Below are 12,849 nucleotides of genomic sequence, written 5' to 3'. Positions count from 1 at the left end.
ATTTTACTGCTAAACTAGCTAACTAAACTTTTAGTGCTAAGCTAGCTAGCTACAGTACCATTAGCATCTTCTTCTCACACAAGAAGAATTGACCTCGGATGTAAAACATTTCAGACACTTGGCTCAAATACTCCACTTATTAAAGTTTTTTTGGTTTAATTTCGCCGGTGAGTTTAGCTAACTAGCTTTAATGTTAGTTAAGTTTAGCTGATTACCTGGTTAGCTTAGTGTTAGCAGATGGAAACAAAACAAACTTGGACATAAACACATAAACACCCTTGGATACATGGTTATTTGTCAGCTAACAGTTTTCTACACAACACAAAGGTGTTAACACATTAATGAAAATGTGTACTGGCCACCACTTGGCTTAATTTATACATTTATTACACAGCTCAGGTGTTACAGACATAAGCTAACACTGAGCTACTCAGACTAGCCAAACACATGTTGTTATCTTAGTTCATCAAAATGTGGAGGAGGCAAACTTACCAATATTAAATGACACCTTGTTCCTGGAAGAAAGTAGATAACTTGCAGTCAATCACAGTTAAGATCAGATCAATAAATGACATTAATGTAGCTCACTGATGTTAAAAGGGAACTGTTGTGGTTGAAGTTATTCAGAAAAGAAAAGAAACAACAGTTCACATTCTGGAACTGATGTGGGAAAAACAAACAGTCACCACAGCAAGTGTTGTGATGACAGAAAGTTTTATTTATAACTGTGCTACTTTGTTTTGATCTCATTTTTATTGTCTGAGAAGGTGAAAGTGTAGCTGCAGCTGTATCCTGTAGCCTGTAGAGTCATTAGAGTTCATTAGAAGTCACTGTGTTTTTAGTTTGGACCCCAGCAGCAGCAGGTTAGTTGTTACCAAGGTAAAAACTACTCCGGCTCTTGTATTTTATGAATCCCCAAATTCATCGCCTTTACTCAGCACTTTTCCTGAGGCCAAAAATTAAGAGAAGCTGCATTAAAATACAATAAAAGCATGTGGATAAATAGTTAAAAGCTATGCAGCTCATTTATTGGAAAGCCACAATAAACAGTTTAGGCCTGATTCAACCCATAAAAACCCTCGTTGACACTAAGTGACAGCTACTGAACCTCCTGGTGCAGTCATGTATATGTGACGTGTGACATATATTTAGCATTTCAGATCTTGGACAGTAAAGGTAGCATCTCAAAAATAAGTTCAGAAATGTGTTCCTTGTGGTCCATTTAGTCTGTTTTTTTTTTACATCCCCTGTGATTTTACTTAAAGGAGAAGTGGCTCCAGGTTCTTCTGGGTTAAATACGCTGACAGTTTTAGCAGGAAGCTTGTCCCACAGGTGGGGAGCGTAGATACTAAAAGCTGAGTAGACCTGCAGCAGGTGACCTGAGGGGTCTGGACGCCTCATACTAATTTATAAGTAGGTCAATTATGTATTTGGGTCCACGACCGTTTATTGCTTTGTAAGCAGGTAACAGGATTTTAAGCTCTGTCCTTCGGCACACTGGAAGCCAGTGGAGGGATTAAAGAACCGGTGTGATGAGCTCCACCTTCTGGGTGTTAGTGAGGACTCTGGAAAAGCTGCAGTTGTCTAATTGATTTTTCATTAAGACCCATGAAGACTGTAGGATTTACAGTTCACACATTAATACCTTGGTAGTCCAATAAAAACAGTCACTCTAGTACTGTATTTGAACGCATTGTTGAGGTGTTTGTACTTGACTTTCACTGTTTCCATTACATGTTACTTTACCTATACTCCAATACATTATACACTATAACTATTGTACTCTACATTCATTTGCCAGCTATGGTGCTTTGCAAAATAGTTTACATACAAAACATACGTTAAAGACGACGTATCTTTATGAATTATACAACCAAAAGATATAAAAAAAAAAAAAATTGGTTTATCCTGCTAAAGGGTTTGAATACTCTCCACTAACTGGAAAAAAGCAAATACAACATTTTGCTATTTTTGATGTGTTGTGGTTTTGTGTCACTTTGTAATTTTCCCATTCGAACATCCATCTTTTGCTTCATGTGTTTTTTTTTTTGTGTGGCTTGAATAACAGACTTCTAACTACACACAATAGAATAACTGTCTACGTTTTCATTTACATAGTTAAACAAAAAAAATCTAGACAGAGGCTTGAAAAAAATGCAACATTTAATGAGGACACATTCTCAGTTTCACTGACAAATATAGTAAAGCAGGAGTCTCAGGTCCACTGACAAGTGAGTGAAAGTCGTCCCAGTTATAATACAAAATCTATCAAACATATATGCTTGTTCCATCCTTAGTCTGACGCCAAATTATTGACTAGTTAAACACAATGGCTCCATTACGACTCAAGTCCATATTTAGGAATATCATTATGCTTTAACAATTTACAGAGTCAAAATAATCTGTTTGGCAGAATCTCCTCACAGAATAAAATCTTTATCTCTGCTGTCACAAAGGACAGATGTGGAGGTTTTCCTTTAGTTCCTGTATTAGTGCTTAGAAAGGTACTGTTTTCTTCTGCTGTTCTAAAACAATGACACTAAAATTCCCACCAGACTGCTGCGGGAAACGTATGATGTGTACAAATTTAAAAAGGAGGAGTGAATATACAGCTTCAACCGCCGCGGTCTGATCGCACCTCCAGTGCTGATACGGGACGTTGCATCAGCCTTTATCATCACTATGAAAACATTTTCATCAACGGCGTCTGAAGGCACGAGAGATTCTCCAAGCGTTGGGTTCCTCGTAGCGGTTGTACAGAGGCTCGAGGCGCTGTTGTTTCTTCTGCTTGCTGAGGCGCGTGGGGTCGGACACTTTGAAGAAGGCAGGAGAGAACTCCACCAGCCAGCGAGGGTCGATGGTGGTCACCTCCCGCATGTACTCCTTCGTGGTCAGCACCAGCTCGTGATACACAACCCTGAGGACAAGAGAGGCAGGACGTCACAAGGCTATCTTTACATTTGTAAATTAATCATTAGAAAAGGGACATTCATTTCTTGTTTGACTGCTGAAAGGTTGAAGGGAGGTGCTGTCGTACCACTCAGGCTGGCGGTTGAACAGAGCACTGGAGGGGTGGATGTATACGACTTGCTGGTCTATCAGGGTCCGGTAGCCCTCTTGAGGATCCTTTTTGGCAGCATTCCTGAAGAAGCCACTGCAGATAGCTTTCTGGACGCGTACTGTGGCTTTACCACAGGACACCACATCCAGTTTATGTCTGAAGAGGAGAGAGCATGTTGGAGATTCATGAGAAACCAGAACAGACATGAATGTTTTCAACTCAGTAAGTAAACTGAATCTTGATAGTTATACCTGTCCATGATGCCCAGCATCTGTTTGCGGATGTCTTGGGCTCTGCGCAGGGAGCGAGCCTGGATGAAGTTCTCATAACACCAGGGGTTGGAGAACTTGTTGTTCTTCCAGGAGTTGTAGACAGCCAGCAGGGTCAAGTGATCACCCTCAGGTTGGTGAAACTTTGCTTTCTTCTGGTCAGCCAAGGCCTGCTTGTCCTGTAACACAAGCAGAAAAGGAAGTAAACTAATGAGAAACAAATTACAGCTGAGCCTCTCAATGACCAAAGATATGATAAATAAATAAGTGTAATAAAGCAAAGAAAGGGAAACTCAAAACTGCCTTTTCAACTTGTTTTGTGCCTGTCCGAGTCCAAAACCCAGAGCCAGCAATTAAATATTGAACAAAACAGGAGAACAAATACAAGCTAAATGTTTTATATGTTATTCTATAATAAATGTCAAGCTATTTGCGGAGGGCAAACCTTAGGCCTGTAGAAGACATTCTGCACAGACAGCATCGACACAATGGTGAGCATCTCTTCACTGCAGCCCAGGTGGACGGACATGATCAACATCTTACACAGCATGGGCTCCAGAGGAAACTCAGCCATCTGCAAGATAAAAACAGATAGACCCAATGCTTAAAAAAAAAAGATATAAGATAAGATATAATGGGCATTAAGGGCATAATGGAAAAACAAAGCAACCACACTAGTTTAGTCAAACTACAAAAGATGATGTTGATTTATTCTCTTAAAATCAGTAGCTGAGGAAAACCACCACATAAACGGCATTTCTCACCCTTCTTCCCAGCCGTGTGAGGAGGCCCTCATCATCCAGAGCCCCCAGAGTGTAGAGCTGCTCCATGGCTGTGATCAGAGTCTCCATGGGAGGAGCGTCCATGAAGTCAAAAGACAGGAGGTCGTTGATACCCATGGCCTGAGGGGGAAACATAAGTATACGAAAGAAAGATGATGCCAATGCATTACGCTAATGGTTGTAATTTAAACCTAATCTTCAAATTTATCCTAAAAATGAGTATGGAAACAACATTGGTAAGATAATAAATTAAGGTGCGTAGTATGAGAAGTAAGCTGAATTTGTTTGTTTCAGAGCAGCTGTTCACCTTCAGAGACAGCACAGTGCTGGCCAAGTTGGTCCTCTGGATCTCCGGCACATTGGTTGTCAGCATCTCGTCTCTGTAGGCTCTCTCAGTGTAGAGCCTGTAACACTTCCCTGGGCCTGTTCTGCCGGCTCGACCTGCCCTCTGCTTGGCCTGCGCCTACAATCCAAAAACAGACATTTAAAAACAACTGGGAAAGACAGCCAACTGCCTCAGTTACATGTGCTGTGATATTGGGATATCAATTTCCTCCAACTGCAACATGAAGTTGACAGATGATAAAAATATCGTACCTGTGAGATGGGTGTCACCACCAGCTGGTCGATGCCAGTTTTAGAGTTGTACACTTTCTGCTTGACAAAGCCTGGATCCACCACATAGTAGATTCCATCGATGGTCAATGATGTCTCTGCAATGTTTGTGGCAATGACCACCTATGGGGAAATATACAGATTACTCCACATTTGCTCATAAAATTAGATTTTTGTTGTCCAAATCAGTGCCTATTAAACTCTTTATACCTTTTATCAGTTTCAGAAATCTTGTAAGACTACATGTACATGATGCAAAGGGACAAAACTACAAGCATTTGTAGGACATTTCTTTCAAAAAAGACCACTTAAACGGGAAGTGTGGAAAAGAACTAGCATCAAATGTAGACCATAAATGGATACAGGTATTGTCATGTGACATTTTAGGTACAGTACAATATTCCTATATGCATTTGAAAGATTGCTGTTTGATTTAGGCACCTTTCTGCTGCCTGGAGGTGCAGGGTCAAAGATCCTGGTCTGCATCTCACTGGGCAGGGCAGAATAAACGGGCAGAATAATGAGCTCAGGAACATCAGGCCCCAGTGACTTCATTCTCTCATACAGGATCTCACAGGCCGTGTCGATCTCTTCCTGTCCAGTCAGAAACACCAGGATGTCACCTGGACGAAGATGAGGGGAAATATGAATTCTGAGATGAACTGTTGTTAGGGTCTACCGGTGAAACAAACACCTGCGTGTCTTCAGGACTGTAAAAATCGTACCTGGAGGTTCAGTCAGATGAATCTGCATGACGGTGATGAGGCTGGCGTCCAGGTAGTCTGTCTCAGGTTCTTTGGTGTACAGAACCTCCACTGGATAAGTTCTTCCTGGGATGGTGAAGATGGGCGCTTCATAGAAATACTGGGAGAACTTCACAGCGTCGAGTGTGGCTGATGTTACAATCAGCTTCATGTCTGTGCGTTTCTGTACAGTCTGAGACGGGAAAAAAAAAAAAACTCAGCGTCTATTTTACTGCAACACAACAGTTTTTCCCTTTTCACCCTCAGAATGTATGAATACAGAAGTCTCTGCATATCTTGCTTACCTTCTTGAGCAAACCAAAGAGAACGTCAGTGTGGATTGTCCTCTCGTGAGCTTCATCCAACATGATGATGGCGTACTGGCCCAACTCGGAGTCGATCAGGCACTCTCTCAACAGCATACCGTCTGTCATGTACTTGATCACCGTCTCAGGGCTGGTGCAGTCCTCAAAACGGATGGTGTAACCCACCTGGACCACAAAATATTTATATTAGTCCCCTTGAGATTAAACTATGGGATCACATGTTTTCTTCTTAACATTACCACTATGACCACATAGGGAAAAAAGAGGATGGATCAGTCACCTCTTGCCCTAAACAGCAACCGTACTCCTCAGACACTCTCTTGGCCACTGACATGGCGGCCACACGACGGGGCTGCGTACAGCCAATCTTCCCCCTGGTGGTGTAACCTGCCTCCGCCAGGTACTGAGTGATCTGAGTGGTCTTCCCAGACCCTGTCTCTCCAATTACAATCAGGATCTGGTTGTCATGAACAGCCTGGGAAAGAGTAACATGAAGAGCCGGTGTTAGAAAACTGGAGCTTGAATGGCAGTTTTACATTTGATTAGACAGGAATAAAGATAACACGGCGAAAAATATGCCAACAGAAGAAGGTTATTAAACTTATTATACCGATACTAATTTCTTTCCTTTGCCATGTCTGCAAGCGTTGTTTGATATCACATTTCATCAGCACAGGAGAAAAGAAAATTAAACATTCAGTGCATCTAAACGCATTAATATACTTAAGCATCAACATCTGCTTGCTAAAGGATGATCACATTTTCAAGAGGACCTAATCAGAATCAATTATAAACTCCCACGTGAAGCATCCAGCTAAATCTCTGAGAAGCCTCCCTTTGGGTTTTGTTTTCAAACTGTGACCGACCTGAATGAGCTGCTCCTTCAGCTTGTAGATGGGAAGGCTCTCCCTCTGCTCCAGGATGGAGAGCTGGGTCTTCTTTCCGTAGGAGGCCTTGTTGCCACCGAAAGCATGCTTCTTCCACTCTGGGATGTCATTGGGCATCATGCCAATGCCTCTCATGTTGGCTGCAATCTGCCTACCGTCAGCTGTTATAGGAGCAGTAGAGGAGTGCGTTATAATCAAGACAAAACTGGCCATTTTCAAACACTTCAACTGAAATCCCATCACATTAATAGCTACATCACTACCAGATCTGCATGGCTATGGCAGGATAATGCCCACCCCTGGAAACTCTCTAGACCACCTGGGGCCACGGAGGGCATACAAGCACACTGAACCATGGCAAGACAATTCCATCCGGCCAGATATGGGGCTGCAGGAAGCCAGATAACTATCTCCGGTCCTGGCAAGCCTGAGGCGTGCTGTCTGTGTTCATGGAGCAAGTCTCATGTCTGACTCACACTGGGTTGTGGTTTTGATTTTAAAAAAAGGGGGGCAAACACACAGATTTGCCAAAAGCAAAGATAAAGCTCAAATATATATTTAAATAAAATCTGAAGACAGAGGTGGAGAGGATCAATATGCTAATTTCAAGCTGGCAGATGTTTTTATGGACATTCACTGATTTGATGAATCAATCTTTAGCATCTGTGACTTAAAAGCCCATTAGATGTGCACATTAAGTCATTTCGTACCGTCTGGCAGAGGGTCGACCCAGTGTTTATTCAGCCCCATGGGGATGGAGTCCATCTCTGCCTCTCGTGCAGCCTGCTTCAGCTCTCGTCTCTCCTTAGCCAGAGCACTCTGCATCATGGCCGCTTGAGACAGAGAGCCATCTGGATTCTATGGGAAGAGAGAAACACAGGACATGTCGCTTTATTGTTCTTTTTAGTGGGCTACGGTGCTGGATGTAGCTGTAAAGTCACTTAAATTAACAAATAATAATTGATCAACTAAATAGTTCAGCATCTTCAAGTTGACAATGACCAAAATATGAATTGAAGCATTCATGAATAAAATATTCAAGTGCCAAAAGTCCAAACTAAAGTGCATATGTCTAATTAGTTCTCCTGTAGTCCATCCTCTGAGTATTCATCGAGATGTGTGATAACGTGCTCAGACATGTACCATACCTTGACAATCTTCACAGGGCTCATGTCCATGCTTTGTTTGGTGTGTCCCCTCAGGAATGGGGGCTCCTCTTCTACAAGCTCAATTTCCAAATCTTCATCTGAATGACATGCAACAAGGTCAATTAGTAAGCATCATATGTCATAAGAATGAAAGACAAGACACAAGACTTAGAGTCCACAGCAATGTCAGCAGCTCTGTGAGGCTCTACTTGGGCAAAGTGATGGGCAATGACAACATGTTGTTTAGCATCATATTCACTGGCTTAAATGTCTGTACAGGATTTCATGGAAGCCCATGTTGCGATATTTCAGTCCGAACCAAAGTGGTGGACCAACCATTTTACCCCTAGCAGCAAAGAACTCATCAAAATAACATAAATTGTGTTTTCTGTATATTCACTGTAACAAACAGTATTTTGTACAGACATGAGAAACTGCGTGTGTGTGTTTTAAGACAAAAACTAGTAAAAAGGGAACATGTTTTAAAAGTGGTTTTCTGATGTGTGGAAAACAATTTCTTACCTTCTTCATCGTCAACTTTAGGAAGGATCCCTGTCTCATCGTCAAAGTCGGGGAACTCCTCTTTGGATAAGACGTTGGCAGCAATCATCTGAGGACAGACAAAGAGTACTGGCATGTAATGAAATAAGCTCTCAAAAAGGCATTCTGTGTTTTCCTCACTGACTTGAGCAGCTTCTGCCACCATGAACGAGTGCAGAAACAAACAGTGTGTAAACCCACCTGTTTGATCTCCCACTTCTCTGGGTCAGAAATTTTGGTGAGCCTTTTGCGCTCCAGGGTGTCGTCCTGCTCCAGCTCAGGGGCGTGGCCCAGGTTCAGGTTGCTCGGCCGGTCGGGGTTCCTCATGGAGATCTCCTCCCCTCCGTCCGGCCCCACGTTCCTCCTCCTGTTGGGGTTCAGGTCTTCTCCTGTCTCCTGCTCCACATCCTGGGAAAAAAAGGAAAAAAGATCAGGCCATTTGCATACTGGGGATAACAGTCAACTCTGAGAGAAGATTCCATGATAATAAAATATAATATTTCCAAATATCTGTCATGGGACACTTAGAGTGACGTAATCACTTATGTAGTTGGCAATGACTCTACCTGCTCTGATATAAAGGTGATATCATCTCAATTTTTTTTTTTTAAAGTGCACACACTTTTTTTTTATTAATTAAGAAACAATGCTGCTATCTTGATCTTAATTTTCCGACCTGGTCTCACAAAGAATCAGACAATCTTCCTCCTGAAGTCTACAAGCAATTTTCAGTTAATTCAACTTCAAAGAAATCTGTTTAATAAGTAGTTGACTGTTCTTCCTACCTTCATACTGAGGCTGGTCTTCGAGCCAGTGAATGAGAGCACCTTGACCTTGACTCGTTGGCCTTTGCTGACAACATCAGCTACGTTGGCCACACGGCCCTCTCTACGCAGCTCAGAAATGTGGACCAAACCCTCCCATCGTTTCCTACATACAGAAACAACAACAACATGGTTGACCTTATTAGTAGGATATGAAAATCAAGTTCCTTTCTGGAATTTCGCATGTTTTTGACTGGGACAAGAAAATAATGTTTTATGAGAGGCCAGTAAGCTGAGCTGTCATCCTAAATGTAGGTCAGTGTTGTGTTAATTACGAGCACTTTGTTGACTTTACACTGACCTTAATCCCTCCAGCTGAACAAAGCATCCAAACTGCATGATACTGGTGACTTTCCCGTTATAGATGTCACCAACAGAAGGCTCCTCTGGTGGAGGGCGGTCCACATGTTTGTCCTTCCAGCGATCAGAGTCTCTGTCTTGGTCTTTTCTGGGGCTAGGTGAGCGCTCACTCCAGCGGGAAGATTTGTCTCTTCTTTTGCCACGATCTCTATCTCTATCTCTGTCTCTGTCTCTATCTCTATCTCTATCTCTGTCTCTATCTCTCTGTCGATCACGGTCTCTGGAACGAGACCTGGACTTGGAGCGTGAACGAGACCGGTGCCGTCGCTTCCTGTCCCGATCTCTGTCTCGGTCTCTGTCTCTGTCTCTATCTCTGTCACGGTCACGGTCTCTGTGTCGGTCTCGTTCTCTGCTTCTGCTGCGACTTCTGCTGGGTCGTCTGTTCCTGTCCGACCTGTGAGAAACACATGGAAAAAGTACACATCACACGCCAACGCTGTAATTAAAAGGCTGCATTTACTAATTAAACTTCATAGTAGAAGTGTATACTTATGGGATGAGGTATTTTTGTTTCCCAACATAAACAAAGCAAACATCACAAAATTTCTATTTCAAGAAGGAAAATAAAAACGTGACCAGTTTCCTTGGTCTTGCCTTACCTGCTTTTGCTGCTTTTAGAGTCTGTCCCACTGACACTGGGCATAAACATCTCCAGCTCTTTCATGGCATCAGCAGCTACTTTCACGTCATCTTCATCTAGTAGCTTCTGGGAAAGTCAAAAAACAAAAAAACGAATCATCTTTAAGTGGTTAACAGCTTTGTTTCCCCATCGAAATGATTTTTGATTTTGTAAAGGGCTGATTTCAACACTACATTTAACCAAAAGCAGCAGCATTGCTAGTTCATTGTGAGTTTTTTAAGCCGTGGCAGCACAGAGGAGAACGCTGCTTTATGCTACTGGCACACTGGTTGTCATTCTTCTCCAGAACACTGTGTGATTCATTCACCAGATATTTTCAGCTAATTCCAGCATATGATTGGTGTCTAACGTTGTTTCTGAAAACCTTATATACTGTTCATCAGATCAGTCGTTTAGTTTATCGATCACAGTAGGTACTATACAAAACAATATTTGTTTTCATGTAAATAAAGCATACAGCACAAAAAGTAAACAAGAGCACAATGGTGGTAAATCCGAAAGCTTTGTGTGTCCAAGGGCAAGTACATAGTTTGTGATTTTGTGTTTGGAGCTGCATCAGTTGAGGACAATCACAGTAAGTCCTCTCATCCAATTTAAACACTGTCCTCCCTGTAAGGACAAACTGGCAGCAGCTCAAAAATGAATATACTGCACCACGTGGTATACACAATCTCTTTTTAAGATTAATTCTGTGCTGTAAGCAAAAAGAACAGCCTAATAAAAAACAACCAATCTGTAAAAGATATTTTTGCATCAAAAGGTAACGATGGCAGTAAAAGTACAACAAATACGACCTATAAATACAGAGTTAGAGCCACTTACCTTTGGTACTGGATCATTTGCTCTACATAGAGCAGGGAACAGCTCTCTCAGCTTCTCCTTTTCTGTCTTCTGCTTGACCACAGCCTCTGAGGCTGAAAAAGACCGTTAATCATTTATTTTATCTTTGATTATTCCCAAGAGGAATGTGCATGGTGAACCAATGTAGAAGGGAACTACTACATACTACATATTTTTGAAAGGTCAAGACTAGTATTTGGACCAGCAACTGGCTTTTCAGTAAGTTTACAGTTGATGCCCGTTTGAAATAAATGTATGGTGTCTTACCTTTACTGGTAGATGCCTTGGATGGAGGGCGCATTGTCTGAATGAGCCGAAGCAAATTACTGATGAGGGAATCCTGCAATGAAGACATCAAACCCGATAAGTAAACAAGTAGAGTTAGCTAACTGTTAACGTTAGCTGTTAACGTTAGCTTAACTCACTTCATGACTAATGAATCAACGTTGAACTTACTGTGAATTCGGCTCCATTTTGGAGTAAAAGAGCTTTGAATCCATCAAAGGTCGGTTGTTTTTCCGCAAGGTCGATGACAAATTCAGCTGCGAAACAATGAAACAACAAATTACCACAGAACAGGACAGTAACAACTCACACTAATAAACGATAGTCGAAATTCACTTTAGCATAAAAAATATCACGAAGCAACGACTGTAGTAATGTTGAAATGTTACCACAAGCACACACATCTGATTAAATGCTATGGTTTGGAGAGCAACAGTTCGGAAAGTACTAACAACCAACCAATTTACAGAGTTGTTAGATAATATTGTGGCTAGCAAACAACAGCTAGCTAGTTAGCATAAGCTAGCCAGTTAGCCAGGAGTTTTCGTTCAGGGCGGCTGTTGTCGGCCATAAAAATACACACCTAAATCTTTGTCGCTTATTCCCAGATGGTTGTCAAGCTCCGTGCAAACCTTGGACACCAAAGACAAATATTCGAGCTGCGATAGCTCGTCTACTCCACTTTCTGCCATTCTCCACGAGTTCTGTTTTGTTCAGGGAAGCTAAACGCCAGCAGACATATTGGACTTGGCCTACTTCCTGTTCGCACTCTAACGTGCTCCGCTATTGGTTTACCCTTTCACTGCGTCACCACCACGAAGACGTAGCGGGAAGCGTCACTGCGTCGGGGTTGCCAGTCTTTCCTCTACTTTCCGCACGATGGCGCTTAGATTTCTAAGAATAACTTTACAATATAGTGTAGTCTCCACATGTGAGGTTTTTAATAGGAAATATCTACCTGTCATTTTGGGAAGCAGACTTTAAAAAGCTGTATTTTACATTAAAAAAATGATGATTAGGCTACTGTCTATTTGGGGAAATATATGATTGTGTGCAACATCTTCTACAATTGTGTGCAAAAACATGCACATTATAATTCATTCAATGGTTTATGTTCTATAGGCATACAGATCTAGGGCGTGTACCAAGAGAGACACTATATATAGCAAAGCATTTCTGCAAAAAAAATGTTACAATGCAAATAATTTATAAACGCTGATGGATTTGAGATATTTAGATGCAGAAAAATCATGTTGCTCAACACATTTTGTTGAGCCAAGTGAACCTCACTCACTGTAAGGCCATCATCAGTGTCTTATTTCATGTTGTGCAGGGTGGTTATTGCAATGGGAATAAATGATTTTTTATAGATGTTTTTGGGGGCCAGTGGGACTTTGTAACGTCTGCCTGATGGAAGTAGCTGGAAGGAGTGATGGAGGGGGTGAGAGGGGAGGGGTCCTCTGTGATCAGGGTGGCTTTCCATGGTTTGGGCAAGTTCCAATTGAGCAAAATCTTAATGCTACAGCATA

At 41.9% G+C, this 12,849-nt stretch overlaps 1 protein-coding gene across 1 annotated transcript; it reads right to left on the bottom strand.

Annotated features, from left to right (window-relative positions):
• Positions 1-2,548: 2,548 nt before the first annotated feature.
• On the bottom strand, positions 2,549-12,052 carry LOC139219650 (ATP-dependent RNA helicase DHX8). Its single transcript, XM_070851580.1, has 23 exons — positions 11,904-12,052; positions 11,492-11,577; positions 11,303-11,375; positions 11,018-11,109; positions 10,155-10,261; positions 9,497-9,949; positions 9,157-9,301; positions 8,573-8,779; positions 8,354-8,441; positions 7,832-7,929; positions 7,394-7,541; positions 6,663-6,844; positions 6,077-6,271; positions 5,776-5,961; positions 5,453-5,663; positions 5,169-5,350; positions 4,710-4,850; positions 4,420-4,575; positions 4,095-4,232; positions 3,776-3,904; positions 3,313-3,509; positions 3,038-3,217; positions 2,549-2,917 (listed from the first exon to the last, which is right to left on the bottom strand). Exons 1-23 carry the CDS (start codon positions 12,010-12,012, stop codon positions 2,698-2,700), a joined length of 3,723 nt encoding a protein of 1,240 aa, XP_070707681.1. The 5' UTR covers positions 12,013-12,052; the 3' UTR covers positions 2,549-2,697.
• Positions 12,053-12,849: the final 797 nt, after the last annotated feature.

Source organism: Pempheris klunzingeri, chromosome 20, assembly GCF_042242105.1.
Source record: "Pempheris klunzingeri isolate RE-2024b chromosome 20, fPemKlu1.hap1, whole genome shotgun sequence".
Taxonomy (NCBI): domain Eukaryota; kingdom Metazoa; phylum Chordata; class Actinopteri; order Acropomatiformes; family Pempheridae; genus Pempheris; species Pempheris klunzingeri.
Note: the sequence above shows the minus strand (reverse complement) of the source record. Positions and strands in the feature narration are given on the sequence as shown.

What these genes read in the sequence shown, in the direction of transcription:
- LOC139219650 (XM_070851580.1), bottom strand. Translation starts at nt 12,012, where the DNA reads ATGGCAGAAAGTGGAGTAGACGAGCTATCGCAGCTCGAATATTTGTCT. An exon ending in AATAAGCGACAAAGATTTAG is followed by an intron (nt 11,578 to 11,903) that starts GTGTGTATTTTT and finishes ATTGTTTCGCAG; the next exon opens with CTGAATTTGTCATCGACCTT. An exon ending in ATGTCTTCTACAGGCCTAAG is followed by an intron (nt 3,510 to 3,775) that starts GTTTGCCCTCCG and finishes CTTGTGTTACAG; the next exon opens with GACAAGCAGGCCTTGGCTGA.